This window comes from Thamnophis elegans, chromosome 4 (genome assembly GCF_009769535.1).
Source record: "Thamnophis elegans isolate rThaEle1 chromosome 4, rThaEle1.pri, whole genome shotgun sequence".
Taxonomy (NCBI): Eukaryota; Metazoa; Chordata; class Lepidosauria; order Squamata; family Colubridae; genus Thamnophis; species Thamnophis elegans.
This window is the reverse complement of record NC_045544.1, coordinates 1,182,931-1,200,309: the sequence shown is the minus strand read 5'-3', so window position 1 is coordinate 1,200,309 and position 17,379 is coordinate 1,182,931. Positions and strand designations below refer to the sequence as shown.

Sequence of the window (17,379 nt, the reverse complement as noted above, 5' to 3'; positions counted from 1 at the left end):
CAGATGTTATCCTTGAAAATGGTGGTTATATGTTCAAGACCATATTGTGGAAATTGACCTGCTTTCTACTTCTTTTTTTTAAGCACACCACGGGACTTGCACATGCGCAATTTTTCATCTGTTCCATAGTCAGCATCTGACCATCTCTTTAACGCTATAATTGAGCTTCTCCACCTAATTTTAGCAATAATATAGTCAATTTGATTTCTGTATACTCCATCTGGTGATGCCCATATATAAAGGCATCATTTTGGTCGCTTGAAGAGTGTTAGCCCGTAAGAAATCACTGGAGTGGCAGAAATTGATACGTCGGTTTCTTGCTTCATTTCGTACAATCCAATTACATTTTCCACCCTCGTGTTTCCAACTTTGGTATTCCAGTCTCCAATCAAAAGCAGCTCATCTTGCTTCCATGTTCTATCAATTTCAACAACCTTCTCTTCTGCATCAGTGGTTGGGACATAAACCTAAATGATCTATCATATTAAAGATGTGTCCATGAATGGTAATCAATATTGTTTGGGAATTAGATTACAACTTGCATTGTAGCAAGTACTCTTCTTGATCTAGTTTTCCTAATTATAAAAGCAACGCCATCCCTTCTTTGTTCTTCAGGTCGTGAGTAATAAACAGTGTAATCTTCTGATCCCACTCCATCTCCATCTGCCGATGCCTAACGTATCAATGTGCAGTCCTTTCATCTTCCACTGTGTTAACCTTTCCAGTGTTCATTCTTCTTATTTCTACCATAATTCTATCTTTGCAGCTTTGAATTTTATTTTTCTGTATGGCACCATCACCAACTAGACCCACAAAGGCTTTTATTTCGCCACAACACAAACATCAGATTCCCCAGCTCTTCCTCAGTAGCACGTTGAGTATCATCTGACCTGATGGACCCATCATACAACACTGTAATATCAATAATTTTTTTTAATTAATGTCGTTTTCTTGGTAAAAAAAATGCAGAGTGGCTAACCTTCTGCCATACAGTATGAATTGATCATTGTGGTTACTAAATGATCATCTGCCTCTGGCATCTTCCTACATCACTGTTTCCCACTATAGGGGCCTGCTTGCTCTTGCTCAGCAGCTGGGAGGGACACACTCGAATGACCCTGCTGGAATATTCCCTTGGCACATACGCTCCTGATGTTCATTGCTCAACTCTCTCAGGGACACACACACACACACACACACACACACACACACACACACACACACACCATCCTGAGGCAGCACAGCACGATTTAGGGAAGGGAGGGTGAATATGTCAAACAGCTATCAAATCTATTGAACTAAAAGTAAAGATTCTAATTTGATCCTATTCCAGTTTTCAAAAGTGTTTGATACTGACCTTATTGCTTCCCTACAATAAAAATATGTAGCACAGCTCTAGAATATGGAAAGTTGTAAGAAAGTTATCTACACTGGCTTGCAGTAAGCCTCCTGCAAGGACCACAGGCTGGATCGGGAAAGGGTTGTTTTGCAAATTCTGTCCTAGGAGAGGACAGGAGAAGAGGAGAGGAGAGAGGAGAAGGAGAGGAGAAGAAAGGAGAAGGAGAGGAAAGAGGAGAAGGACAGGAGAAGAAAGGAGAAGGAGAGGAGAGGAGAAGAGGAGAGAGGAGAAGGAGAGGAGAAGAGGAGAGAGGAGAGGAGAGGCTAATGAAGTAAAACAATTGAATAAAGTCTATATGAATTACCGTATGTAAAGGTCTCCAATATCTGAAGCTACTCTGAATTTCAATATAAATTATGCATTAGGTACTAGACTATTATATTTCTACTTCATCCTTAAGTAGAAAAAGTTCTGATATAGGTATTAGGATTTGGCTTCAGCTGTTCTCCCAGTATCTTCCAAGAATTTTGAGCTCAAAATCTTTATTAATCATATAATCTGGTACAAACATTTTGACGCCTTGCAACTGTATTGGAACACAGCTCCCATAATTGCAATCAGCATGGCCCAGCTAACTGGGGATTATGGGAGGTATACCCAATACATCAAGAGAGAGCATCTGCCAAACATGTCTTATGGTAGAACATGCTGTAGGTCAACTTAGAAGCAATTAGAACATGGAGAATCAATACTTTGAAATAAATGTGTGTAGTGTACACGTCCTCTAATTTTCCCCCTCACTGATAAAGCCTTGGGAGGTATTCGGGTGCTAATTAATTTTAAGAAACAAAAGTCATATAGACTGAACTATAATTTCCAAAGGTCACTAAGAAATATGATAACAAACATGAATCATGCAGAACGAGAAAGGAAACTTTAAACTCTAGAATAAAAACTTTTGAAATACTATTTGTATTCATTTATAGAGAAGACCATTGAGAGGAGTGAATCTAAGAGCTGTAATACACTGAGATTCAAGGAAAAGTTGAAAGGGGAAGATAAGCGACTTTGAAGAAGAATTGGTACTACTTTCTGTTCATGCTTGCCCCCGAAGCTTCCCTTCATCGACTTGCCCAATTGACGTGAGCCTGATTTCAGAGGTCTTATGATAAGGAAAATTGATAAGCTCCAAAATAAAGGCCAACCGTCCTCAAGGGACAACTTGTTGCAATTGAGAATAACTGTGCGGTTTAGAAACCATTGCTCTGGGAAAGACGGAGCCTCATCATTTTTAGCTTCTCCACTGACTTTCCTCTACTTTCCTTTCACCTTTCTTTGCCCTCAAACTTCTTATTTGCATTAGGATGGAAATAATAATAATACATGTGTTCATACGATTCAAAATCCACATCCGCTGGCTTGAATTAAATGAAGAAGAAAGTTAATTCAGGCCAGCTGGATATCTGGATATCAAGTCTTATCGGTATTTTAAGTTAATGTTGTTTTAAGTAAAAACACGTTTTACCCACAGGAGCCTGTAGCTTGATCTGGATGTCTGCAGCCTGGCCATGTTTGATTAACAGAGAGAATGGCGTTTTAAAGGCTTTAGTGATCCTTTAACCAAACTGTTAAGAAACAACTTTTGACTCTGGCAGGTGTGGCAGGCTTTGGGTTGAAGGAGTCGAGAGAACCTCTTAGGGGAAGCCTTCGTTAACCCAGAGCTCCCAAAGCTGCTGAAAAATTAGTGGTATGGCAGCATTTATGATGTCTGCAATTGTCTTGTAATTGTGTGCAGATTATATCCAAGATTACTGCATGGTGCATCAGAGGGATTAAACAATGAAAAATTATGTCCCTGCAGAATCCCCTGGTGAGTAATCAGAGTGGAGATAGAGGGAGGGAGGGAGAATGCTGAGATTCACCTGGGCTCTAAGCTTGAGCATAACACAATTCTCTTTAAAAATAATTAATAAGCTATAAACATATACAAAAACCTTAATATAAATGTCATGACCATGATTATATATGTACTTCCTCTTCAACAGGGTGCTTTCAAATTTCTTTGTGTTACAATAGCAGAATTGGAAGGGACCTTGGAGGTCTTCTAGTCCAACCCCATGCATAGGCAAGAAACCCTATACCGTTCCAGACAAATGGCTATCCAACATCTTCTTAAAGACTTCCAGTGTTGGGGCATTCACAACTTCTGGAGGCAACTTCTGTTCCACTGATTAATTGTTCTAACTGTCAGGAAGTTTCTCCTCAGTTCTAAGTTGCTTCTCTCCTTGATTAGTTTCCACCCATTGCAATAGCAGTTAGCAATAGCAGTTAAACTTATATACCGCTTCATAGGGCTTTCAGCCCTCTCTAAGCGGTTTACAGAGTCAGCATATCACCCCCACAGTCTGGGTCCTCATTTCACCCACCTCGGAAGGATGGAAGGCTGAGTCAACCCTGAGCCGGTGAGATTTGAACAGCCGAACTGCTGAACTGCAGTCAGCTGAAGTAGCCTGCAGTGCTGCATTTAACCACTGCGCCACCTCGGCTCTTGTTCTACCCTCAGGTGCCTTGGAGAATAGTTTGACTCCCTCTTCTTTGTGGCAACCGCTGAGATATTGGAACACTGCTATCCTGTCTCCCCTGGTCCTTCTTTCCATTAAACTAGACAGACCCAGTTCCTGCAACTGTTCCTCATTGTTTTAGCCTCCAGTCCCCTAATCATCTTTGTTGCTCTTCTCCACACTCTTTCTAGAGTCTCCACATCTTTTCTACATCGTGGTGACCAAAACTGAATGCCGTATTCCAAGTGTGGCCTTACCAAGGCATTGTAAAGTGGTATTAACACTTCACGTGATCTTGATTCTCTCCCTCTGTTGATGCAGCCTAGAACTGTGTTGGCTTTTTTGGCAGCTGCTGCACACGGCTGGCTCATATTTAAATGGTTGTCCACTAGGACTCCAAGATCCCTCTCACAGTTGAGCAAGGTACCACCTATACTATACCTGTGCATTTTTGTTTTTCTTGCCTAAATGTAGAACCTTACTTTTTTTCACCATTGAATTTCATTTTATTAGATGTTCTTGGCTTAGAGCAGGAACTGCTATTTCTTTCCGTCCTTCCCTTCCACTCCTTCTGCCACTTTCTCCATCAATACCTAAGCAGCCTTATGAATCACGAGAGAGCAAAGCAGCTGGTATCATTCCAGTCTCCTCCGGACTCCTGGTTTATTACGGTTCCAGGGATAAAAGACACGAGCAGGGTTTGAAACCTACCATGGAGCTGAGAAAGCTCAGGCTTAAAAGATCGCACACAGTCCCAGCTATCTAAAATTAAATATAAATTGATTTATAAAATCAGAATGCCAACCTCAACCAACATACAATGTAAAAAGAATACCGTAAAAGTATGCAAAATATAAAATCATATCAAAGCTAAAATAATTTCTTTTTGCTCATCACTGAGTTGAGATGCACATGCAGCTTTCAATTGATTCATCCATCCTCTTTTGTGTTGCCATCATTTTAGATGGAAGACTTTTGATTATAAAGTATAGCAAGAAGACTCCACAGTGCTTTCCAGCCCTCTCTAAGTGGTTTTCAGAATCAGCCTTTGCCCCCAACAATCTGGGTCCTCATTTTACCAACCTCGGGAGGATGGAAGACCGAGTCAACCTTGAACCAATCAGGATTGAACTGCTGGCAGTTGGAAGAGTTAGCCTGCAATTCTGCATTCTAACAAGAAGGAAGGAAGGAAGGAAGGAAGGAAGGAAGGAAGGAAGGAAGGAAGGAAGGAAGGAAGGAATAGCAATAGCACAGACTTATACACAATGCTTTCCAGCCCTCTCTAAGTGGTTTTCAGAATCAGCCTTTGCCCCCAACAATCTGGGTCCTCATTTTACCAACTTCGGGAGGATGGAAGGCTGAGTCAACCTTGAGCTGGTCAGAATCGAACTGCCAAAATGCTGGCAATCGGCAGTCAGCAGAATTAGCCTGCAATACTGCATTCTAACTACTGCGCCACCCTGGCTCTTATATTAAACATACAAAGAAGAATACTCACCCGTTGTTGACCTGATTGTTGAGGTGATGTTAGAAGATGCCATTGAAGGGAGACATTCGTCATCTTGAGAGTAACCCGCTTGAATGGCGCGCAGGTAACTGTGGCTTCTGGTTCGGAAGCAACCTGGCAAGCCGAGGGCATCCATGGCCTGAGCTTCAACTTCACTAAACACTGATTCACAAACAGATTCAAATTGCCCATTGACCTCTGCTTCACTCATCTAGATAAACAACAACATTGCATTTGGTGTGGTTTTTTTCCCCCACTGGCTTTGCAGAAATGCATCACGCTTCAATACGCTATCAGAGCTCAAAAAGACTTTATTTCAATATAATTAATGCAACAACCCCATTTACCCGCTCCACTCCCTCCTCAAGATTGTTTATAATGCAGCCGGAGACATCAACCTAATTGAAATTAGCTTTCCTTTTGCTATAATCTGAGAGCTAAATAGACTATCTTTTAATTCCGGTGTTAGCCTGGAAGAACATTTTCAGACATTGGTTTTTAATTGCATTACATTACATTACATTAAACAAGCAGGAAGAATGTCCTAAAGCTGAGGCACTCGAATTGTTGCCTTAATTTTTGTCCACCTATATTCCCTTTGCCACTACCTTGCTTTTCTCAAGGAATCATCCTGAAAAGAAATCAGAAATATAACTAAAGTACCCCTTTCTCAAATCTTAAACAAGTAAACAGTTTTAGGAAAAATGGCAAAATAATTCCTCAACTCTTCATATTTAGAAGTTACAGCAACACGTTTCCATTCTCGTGACAACATAGCAGTGAGTTCTGGTTCCTTTAGTTCATTGTGTGAACTAGGAGAGCTGATTAGTCCCCAAACAGGCCACTAATTTGTTCAAACTATAATTAGTTAGCTAACTCTGACCTGGAACCAATTTGATCTTCATGTGGTTGGGCTAATCATTTCCTCAAATTTGGATGTAATAGGAAATTATTCTGTATTTTAAACTACACGGTGAGATTTTATTCCCTGGTGCAGAAGAGATAAGGGACAACTGTGACTAAGTGAAGTTTCCCCAGACCATAAATGGAAAATTTTGTCTTCTGTTACATTTGACCAGGAAAGTATGTATTCCAGCTGTCATTTCTTTCAGATAGTTCAACGGTCAATCCAATAAATGCTCTTTATTCTGTACCTTACAAATGGGAGTGAAACTCAAATATATCTAAGGAGCAACGTTAGACATCAGCAAAGCTGAACACCACCAAGAACCATCTGATGGAGCCAGACTTTTCTAGAAATGAATTTAAAATAAGCCCCTTTTAAGAGTTCTGACTGAATTGCATCCTACTACTTGGAGAGCAGTACATGTTACAACATCAGATGCAAAGGGCAAAAGGAGGAACTACAAGAACTACGAATTAGTACAACAGAAATTGCTTCCATGCCATACAGGTTCTCTCTTGGTACTGCATTTAATGATGTCAGTAAGGTCAGGTAGGGAGAAATATGAGGAGAACCAAAGCATACTGCTTTTCTTATATTATTATTATTATTTTAAATATTTCAAAAAATGCCTCTTTCAGGGAAATCCTAGGCCAGGGCAGGGCACTTGTGATAACCTAGATATTTTGAGCAACATTTCCATCAAATACGGCTGCTGGATGTAAAATTCAGCAACATCTAAAGAGATTTGGATCTCCCACTTCTTCTCTCGACCGTAGCCCAAATGGCAGCTCTGCCCAACAGCAGTTTTAGCTGCTGCCACTTTGCTCCTCATCCCAGTAATATTGCTAGAACAATGCCAATATGGAAAACGAGGGATACAAAACATGAATTGTATTGTTAATTAAATAATTTCAGTGATGTGTGTCTACCCCCACAGAATATGTACATGGTCATGCTCCATAGGTACACCTCCACCATGAATTTGGTCTGAAAAGAATTATTTTCAGTGCTTGCAATTGTTATTTCAATCCTTCCATAGGGACTCAGGCGGCATAAAAATTTGATAAATAAATACATTCTAACCATATTAAAGGCACTCTGGAAAGACCAACATTCTTATTTTGAATTGTTTGATATAAACAAAGAAAGATTTGTTAAGAAAGAAAGATGGACTTGCACAATTTTAAGTATGATAAGGAGGAATGCCTTATTGCCTTATTTGCAAACCCAATTTTGCTAGCAGAAAGGATCTTTGTTTTCTGTTGAAGGGGAGAGCAAAAGTAGCATATGACCCTCTTCTGCAGTATAGATGCATGTTTTATTATGGAGGTACAAAGAATGCGTAAGATGGAGAACATCTGAGGAAGAACAGTTTCCATCAAACCTGCATGAGCCTCAGCTGGTATTTTCCTTTGGTCTTCTGCAGGAATGGTAGAAGATAAACCTAGCAAATCCCAAACGTGGACATAGCCTTTCTCTTGTCATACCAGAGGATGTTGGGAACGGCCTTGAAGCACAGGAGGAAGAGTCGCTACCAAGGCAAGAGTCAGATAAGCAGGGCTTGAGCAGCGGCTAAGAAAATACCTTGAGAAAACCTCTCAGACAAACCCGTGTCTAGTTCTCATGAAGGCACAGTGAGGGAGGGGCAACTACATTCAGACTTGCAAGATTCTATTACTATAGTTGTTGCACTCAAAGTAGTCGTGATCTACAGGGTCTTGGTTTCCTAGTCTGATCTACATTGTAGATCTGACACTAGCCTTATTTTTTAAAACAGAACCATGGGCAAGTGAGGAATGTAGATTGTAGCCAGTGGGAGTGGCTATAATTGAAATATTATAGAACATGAATTATCAGGCTGTTCTTCCTTTTCCTCTGACATTTAATAATACCAAATTGTTAAGGGCACTTGTGATTCATCAATTGATTCCTGCTCCAATTCCTTATGACTCTGTCTTACAAAGAACAATCAAAGCATCAAAATTACAGCAAAAGAGAACCTAGAGAAAATCAGTTAAAAAAAAAACCCCAACTGAAACATTCCAGTGTATCTTTCCTACATCCTGGGGGGAAATGGCCAGGTTTCAAGAGCTTCTTTAAACAGGGCCAGGATGGGGTGAACAAATCTTGAATAAATCTTGGATAAATAAGTGGAGGGCAGAAGGAAGTAGCCCTTCTATGCAGCATAAGGTTTTAGAACGGTGCTGGCTACATTTTCTGTTTAGCCTTGCAAAAGAAAGGAGGAAGAGGTGATGCTGGATTGCCAGCAGCCAGTCCGCTCTGTTATTTTATGGCTCTGCAAACCAGCTCTGAATATATTTGCAGCAATGAAAACTGTAATCTCTACACCATCAGTAGCTGCGGGGACTCTGGTACAAGAGTGCCATAAGATGAGTAAGAATCCTTCTCTGCCAAGCTGCTCAGATTTTCCTAACTGTAGCTATTTCAACTATTAAGCCTGTTACAGTAATGGTGGGCGATCACAACTGGACCTGTTGGAATTCACTGCTGGAATTCAGCTATAAGAGCTCCCAAGAATGTGATTGAATGAATTAAAAAATATTTTAAAAAGGTAAAAGATAGAGGTTGCTCCTGTCCAGTTATGTCTGACTGCGGGGGTGGTGGAGGTGTGTGGTCATCTCCGTTTCTTAACCAAGGGAGCCAACATTGTCCAAAGACCTTTCTGTGATCAAATGGCCAGCATGACTATAAGCCAAGGCAAACAGACTGCAGTTGCTTTTCCACTGAAGTGGTACCTATTTATCTACTCGCGTTTGCATACTTTAGAACTGCTAGGTTGGTAGGAGCTGAGGCAAGAATTGGAACTCGCTCAGTTATGTGGTACCTGGATCTTGAACTGGTAACCTTCCGGTCAACAGCCCAGTGTTTTAACCACTAGGCCCTACAAAAAAGGAAAATTCTTGCTCCGATTTACTTTTTGTACCTAAATATGAAAGGGATACCAAAACCACACGCATAAAAATTTTACATTAAGTGGCTTTGGATTGCAGAGACTTGTCTTATAGAATGCAATTCTCTTGAGAGCCAAACAAGGACTGGAGGAATATGGCTGGCCTCCCTGGATGAGAAAGATCTTTCTAATGTCTTATGGATCTAGGAACAAAGTCAATGGATGTGGTTTATGCCTGCAAAGGTATCATGAATCCACTTTAGTGTGTGGTTTCCTTTAAAAGGTGACAAATTACACCACTGAATCTATATGGATTATTTCCAAAAATTATCTACCCAATATTGGGGTAGATTTTAGACAACATGGTTGCAAAACTGGGGCTCTGAAAATACATATGGCCCACAGGTCTATCATTCCCTTTAAGTTTCCAATTCAGCTTTTTCTTATAGTTAACAAAAAAAAAAAACAACCTTGTTTATTTATTTGTGATTTTGTAGATATGTGCAGGTATCAATGAGTGCAATCTAATTATTATTATACTTATAATATATTGCAATAATATATTACTGTTAGTGCAATGCAAGCACTGACTTAAGGATGTATTAACTCAGTGGGTTATTTTGCATATATGGTATCAAAGAACGAAAGTATTTGCCATACAGTATACAATAAGGGAGCAGATAATTGGTATCTACAAATTACTTTTTTCACTTATGAACTGTTCTTGTTAGGTGTATGCGTAAAACCATTGAAAACTACTATTGACAAACGTCAGGGTGTAAGCAGCCCGAGACTCTTCTGGTTTCCATTACAAAATCTTATTAAATTGCACATAAACAAAGCTTTCAGTTTAGGAAAATAACCAGTATAAATGATTGATGATAAGCCAGGGATAGGTGGTCGAACTCCTGAATTTGTTCTTTAGAAACCCTATAATTATTAATATTATTATTGTAAAACGCATAAGAGGAAAAACAATCCAACCTGGCTAACGCAGCTGGCCTGACTGAGTGTGCTGACTGCTCTCATATAGCTCTGATTCCTTGATCGAAACTTGGGGGAATTGTAGTTTGCCGAAGGATCCAGGCTTTGGCCGCCAGGCACTTCACTTGTAGCTTGCAGATAGCTCTGACTATTAAAGAAAGATAGAAACAAAGTTGGAAAAAACTATGACAGAAACATTCCTGAAAGAAAGAGCTGAAAAGTGTTCTATATAACGCATCTTCATCAAGAAAATAAAGTGGGCATTTGCAGACACGGCACTGACAATTGTCCCAATGGAAAAAGAACATTAGACGGATTTGGCCTCTTCTGTTGCTAGGTAAAGTTTTGGCCCTGTCAGTACTAACCATCTGGTCAAAATAGGACACGTATTAGATCAGCCCTACCTAAATTCTACTATAAACTCTAATAGCATAACAAGGACTTAAGAATTCTGAAACAGCCAGATCAGTGAAGCTCTTTGGAAACCTGCTGAACTCTATTTCAGGGAATACTCAGAATTTAGGCTTAGAACAAATCTTCCCCAAGCTTAACAGCCCCAAAGGTCACTTCTCCCTATGTGTTTCTGAAGTACATAACATTCAGTTTATGTTAAACGATTTAACAATTCTGCAATAATAACCTATAACAGCAATAACTGATGATGGCATATATGGCCCCTTGCTGGTAATTCGAATTTATTCTGCAAGCCAGATAACACGAACGGCTCCCTCCAAAATATGACCCGCCAGTTAGGTCTTTCTTTCTTTATGCTTAGCCCTTGAGATCTTTGTTTTCTCTCGGCTTCGTTATTATATTCCATTTCAAAAAGCGTTGATCATTTTGTGTGCAGAAGAGCCTCTGCTACACTGAAAACACTGTTTAATTTGTGCTCGATCCTCTCATTCATCTGCAGTGGAGCCCCCTGGGACGGCTGTGCTGCCCATTTCATTAAGAAAGATGTCTCAGGCCCAGGGCTGATGCTTACAGCAATCCCAGAGGATGGCTTCCTGTAAACTAATTTAAGCAGCACATACTTTAAATCCAATATAGATTTGCTGTGCTTGAAAAAGTTAAGTTTTAACTTTTGCCACCCTTAAACAGCTAGCATGTAACTCTGGGTTTAATTAACACATCTCTGGCGTAATAGAAAAAAACAATACATTGAGAACATTTGCGTCTGAAGCAGCATGTAAGGGAGAGTAAGCCAATAAGTAAATACTTTCCCTACTAAATATTACCTCGATACTAAATAATTCTAGGAAATAATTACCTAAAAGTACCGGTATTTATTAGGAAATTGTCTGGTAATTATTATTCTTAATTTCATAAAAAATGTAGAGGGTCCAGTTCACACAGAAACTTACCAGTAGAAATAGCAAACTTAGCAAAAGCTAATTGGAGAACAAAAGAGTAAAAGCCCCCCCCCCCCCCCCCCCGAGGTCTAATAATCTTTTAGAGGGCGTTCTTGTCAATGGAAGAATTAAGTGTCAAAATGCTTCTGGCTCTCCTGCTGACATCCATCTGACCTAAAACTGTTAAACCTTGGCAGAACTTCTTATTGTATTTTTTGAATGTCAGCAGTCGGTATAAAAGACCTTTTCCTCTGAATGGAACATACTAACATGTTCAGTTAAAAATGCCTTTAGACACCTAGAAAATTTTAAAGAACATTGGGAAAAAGAAAAATACTTAAGTAACACATACAACCGAATGACAACTACAACAAATGGTTTTATAACTTTCTACCCTTTTATTTAATCCTAGCATTTCCATGTTCAATTCATTACTAAAGCATATGATGTGTGCTGCAAATATTTATGGAAAACGTCTCTGAAATTCAATATATTATACTTAAAAACAACTTTCACGACTGAAATAAATTTGCCTGGAAGAGTTGAACCCTATTAAAACCATACATTCTCTTCGGCACATAATAGGAATAAGAATGAAAGAGAAACTAATGGCACATCGCTGAATTCGATAGTGAATGGCATTTGGTAGAAAAAATTAGCTAAATATGTCAGAGAAACAAATTATCAAATCTGGCATTGAAACATACCACATGCTAGTCATGTAAACTAAGAGCTGCAATACGTTTACCAAGGCAACATGTCTTGATAAAATTATTTATTTTTATAATGTACACTTGACACCTATTGTAGTGCTACCGCTAATACATGCTGAGTTAAACATTAGTGTGAATTATTCAAATAAAATTAAATTGTCTCAGTTTATCCTCAGGCATTGCTTAACATTATTAATGTTAGCTTGGATTATACTCTCATTATATCCATTTATTTGGTAGGTTTGCAAAATCTTGAATAGTAAATAAGTCCTCTGGGCTTAAATGCACAACATAAATAAAGTGCAATCTGATCTACTCAAGATAAGATACAGGAGTTAGTGGACTGTTGCAATATGCATAGAACTATATGAAAAAGTAAATAGGAAAGATGCTTTACTGGGAAAGGAAGCTACCAGGGAGTCACTTAGCATAGTATATAGTGAAGTGGTAAAAACAATAAACATAGAGATTGGGTTTTATAAGAAAAACTCTTGCCAGATTCTTAAATGACTCTTACCTAAAGAAACGTCAAGGATTTGGTAAATAATGTCATGTTTCCAGAAGGATAATAGACTGCAAAGAGGACAATCAGCAAAGAACAGAGAAATTTGCTTAGAAGTCCTCTATTGCAAAGGGATAAACTGTCCCCCCTTTGAGCCTAAAAGAGGGTGACATGATAGCAGTGTTCCAATACTGGAAAGGGGGCTCAACCTTGATGGAGCCGAGGTGGTGCCACTTCAGCTGACTGCTATCTGCAGTTCAGCGGTTCAAATCTCACCGGCTCAAGGTTGACTCAGCCTTCCATCCTTCCGAGGTGGATGAAATGAGGACCCAGACTGTGGGGGCGATATGCTGACTCTGTAAACCACTTAGAGAGGGCTGAAAGCCCTATGAAGCGGTATATAAGTCTAACTGCTATTGCTATTCTCCAGAGCAATAGAAGGCAGGACAAGAAGCAATGGATGGAAACTGAATAAAGAGAGGAGCAACCTAGAACTAAGGAGAAATTTTCTGACAGTAAGAAAAATGAATCAGTGGAAGGGCTTGCTGTCAGAAGTTGTGGGTGCTTCAAATACTGGAGGCTTTTAAGAAGTGACTGGACAACCATTTGTCTAAAATGGCACAGGATCTCCTGCTTGAGTAGGGACTTGGACTAGAAGGCCTCCAATTTCCCTTCCGTCTCTTTTATTATGTGGGTTGTAATAATATTTGGAGCAAAGGGCTCATTTTTATAAGAGGTGAATCAACGTGGCTCCAGGAGTATAAGGATCATCAAAATCTTAGTCATTTATTCATTTATTTGGCCATTTATTTAGCCATTTCTTAGTCATCAAAATGCAATGATGTTAAATTGGAACATATGATTACGCACATCCTAACAATGATTTAAGCATGTTGCCATTAACGCCTGGGAACCAAATTAAGCTTTCCTAAATGTTTAAATGCTTTCTTTGAAATGCTAATTGTTCTGCACACTAGAAAGAAGAAATGAGGCATCTCAAGATACTGAAGCAAATGGTAGTATGAGAAGAAGGGATTTTTATCTATTAATCCCTGGGAGACATTTTGGGACAAGCGAGGCTTAGCAAACATTATTTTTCAGCCTTTATTGCATTTGTATATAGTAGAGAGAGATAGATAGGAGGAGCATCTGAAGAGCAGTGGTGTGGAATAGTCATGCTTTCTGACAAAAAACGATCTTGGAGTCTGAGTAAGTACACATGCCGGGAACATCAGTCCTATGATGTTCTCTGGACTGAGTTTGATTCTGTAAATCCTGACCACATAGATAAGGCCCTCTGAACTGTGACTCTGGCTATCTGTTTGTTCTGTCCATGCTCCTTCTAGGTGGCCAAGGCAGCCCAAGAAATGGCCTGTGATTGGTTTGTGACTGAGCTCCTTGAAAAGAATTCCTCTGGCCTTGAAGGAGAAAGGGGTATGATCCCTTTTCAAGAGGCCATCATCACTAGGCCCTTTCACCCCGATTTCCCTTTGTAGTTGAAGGGAAAGTATTTTAACAGCAGCTGCCAAAGGTTTTGGAGAAGATGGATTATCTGGATCCATTCCAAACAGATCTTGGGCCAGGATACAAGATCAAAATAGCATTGCTAATTACCTTTGATGGAGCTGGGATGGAGATGATGCATCCAACATTGTGTTCATTGATCTCAATATTTTCCATATACCATCAACTATGGTATCCTTGTGGACTTGAGGCACAGCTCAGGAGTTGTGGGTATTGTGCTACAGTGCATGGCCTTCTTCTCCTGATTGGTTCTGATCAGTGTTGCTAAGGATGGAGATGAAGTAAAACCTACAGCTCTCCATTGGAGGGGGATAGTATCTCAGGACTGGACTTTCTCACTCCTCTTGTTTAACAACTACATCCAACTACTAGGTGAGATCTGTCAATCTGGGGTCCAGTTGATGATATTCAATTGTGTAAAACTTCAGCCTGTGCACGTGAACCTGTCAATGCACGAAAGTTATGTCCGAAGGCTCTTTGGGTTAGGATGGAGAAAAACAGAATCAGGCTCAAACCTGAGACTCAAAGGGATTGCACTTCCCTATTTTAGACGAGATTATAATTTAAGGGTCCTCCTGAATCTGTAATTATTTAAATTGCAGCTTGGCTAGGAAGGCGTTTGCACAAGCCCTCCTCATAGGCAGTTGTGCCTTTTCTGCAGCTTGGAGGTTCTTCAGAAGGTCACTCACACCCTACTCACCTCATGACTGGACTATTGCAATGTGATCCACATGGGGCTATCCTTGAAGATCAGCCGGGAGCTACAACAGGGGCCAAAAGCAGAGGTGCAGATAGTAATGGATGTTTCTTACTACAGGACGATTGGACAGAATAGTACATTCTAGAGGGTTTTTAAAAAAATGAAATATTATCATGCAGAGGAGATATACTTTCTCTCTTGCCGCTGCCACCCTCTGGAATAGCAACCCTCTTAGAGACACATATGGTTCTCATCCTTTAAATGTTTTTTATGTCTGCGAAGATTTGACTCTGTTGTCAGGCCTGGGGTTACAGTACTTGTGAAGACACTGGTGATTTTTAGTTTTTTGTATGGCTAGTTTGGGTGATGATGTTTTTATATTATGTACAATATTCTTTTAAAATTATAAGCTGCTCAGAATGTTTTGGAGTTGGATAGCCTTGAAATCGAATAAATGAATGAATGAATGAATGAATGAATGAATGAATGAATGAATGTTAACCTGTCCTTGTCCGTACGTATCTGTGTGTGTGTGTGTGTGTGTATGTATGTATGTATGTATGTATGTATGTATGTATGTATGTATGTATGATAACCTCTGTTTTAACCTAAAGATCCCAGAATATTAGTATTCAAACACATACATGTGCCACTGCTAAACTGAATTCTGGGGAATACTAAGGAGCATCTTTCAGAAAAAAACATACCAAAAAGATAAAGGTGAAAATTAGGGATGTGCAGCACTTTAGATGAAATGCCAGAAATGTGCTTCCAGGGGTTCTGGCATGTATGTTGCATTTATTGACAACACTTTAAAGAAGCCACTTACATATAAATAGAACATTGTGAAGTAGAAAATTACTGACATTTGTTTTCAGAGAGGTAAATTTCAGAGAGTAAATGAGATAAATTTCAAAAAGAAATTAAAAGTTAAATAAAATTTGAGTTTAGTTTAGAAGTGCTTTCTATAATCTTTGAGTTTTGTCAAATATACAATAATAAGCTCTCTGTTGGAATACGTGCTGCAGTTTGGAAAGATACTACCCGATCTAAGTGGCTACCAGCACAGTTAACCAGCCTCATCATGGAAGTTATAACTGAAAAGAAAGTTTTCTCAGCAAAGGATGACAATGAAAAGGAAGCCCACCTCCTCCACAAAAGAAATATCAGCATTTAGAACAAGTCTTGCTAAAGAAGAGCTTTTGCAAAGATAAATCCTATTCTCACTAACCTTGAAGAGTTCTTTGCCAGTGTCAACAAGCATGTAGATAGGGATGATCCAGAAGATATAGCTTACTTGAACTTTCAATAGGCTTTGACAAAACCCCTCACCAAAGATTCCTGAGCAAAGTTAGCAGTCATGTGATAAGAAGAAGCTCTCTTATGGATCGGTAACTGGTTAAAGAACAAAAAGCAGAGAGTAGGAATAAATGGATGTTTCTCTCCATCTGAGATGCAAAGATCAATATTGGGATTAGTGCTGTTGGTGTTTTTCATACATGATCTGGAGTCAGAAGTGAGCACTGAGATGACCAAGTTGGGGATGCTAAATTATTCAGGGTGGTTGGAATTAAAAAAAGGGAACAATAATGAATTCCATAAGTGGACATATTCAAACAGAGAGAACAGATATTAAGAAGATGAGTCAGGATAATGCATATGGGGACACAATATTCTACCTCCACCTACAGGCTGATGGGATCGGGAATGATAATGGACTGACTAAAATAGAACTGTAGAGTTGTCATGGAAAGCTTAATGAGAATACCAGTCCATCTGTATCATTATGATGAAGCCCAATATCTTGATGTGGCTTTTAGGAAGGAAACTGAAAATAAAGCTGCCAATCTTGTAATGCACTGTGATTCCGCGATAATTTGTGCCTTTTCATTCAGAAAATACAATTCAGAGGGGGGGGGGGAATGATAAGAGATGTATAAAATTACCCATCATATGGATAAAACAGAATTAGAATTCTTTTTTCCTCCTCCTCTGATAACTAGACTCATCAATGAAACTGAGTGATGGAAGAGATATAAAAAGGGAGCATTTATTTAATTAGCACATAGTTAGATAAAAAAACTTTACTGGTCTTATTACCACCAACTATAATGTTATCAAATGGGATTAGGCTACCAATCATTAACAGACTTAATGGCTATATATTAAAACAGTGTTTCTCAACGTTGGCAACTTGAAGATGTCCGGACTTCAACTCCCAGAATTCCCCAGCCAGCATTCGCTGGATGGGGAATTCTGGGAGTTGAAGTCCGGACATCTTCAAGTTGCCAATGTTGAGAAACACTGTATTAAAAGCATTATGCCTCTCAGTGCCACCTGCATAGGCACATGAGAGTCACTGCAGTAAACTGATTAAGA

At 39.4% G+C, this 17,379-nt stretch overlaps 1 protein-coding gene across 1 annotated transcript in view; it reads right to left on the bottom strand.

Annotated features, from left to right (window-relative positions):
* Positions 1–17,379, bottom strand: part of DLGAP2 (DLG associated protein 2) — an 82,605-nt gene that overhangs the window by 43,900 nt on the left and 21,326 nt on the right. The window contains exons 3-4 of the mRNA XM_032216422.1: positions 10,210–10,357; positions 5,399–5,618 (exon numbers count right to left, since the gene is read on the bottom strand). Coding sequence (XP_032072313.1) covers positions 5,399–5,618; positions 10,210–10,357 — 368 coding nt within the window. The remainder of the gene's footprint in view (positions 1–5,398; positions 5,619–10,209; positions 10,358–17,379) is intronic.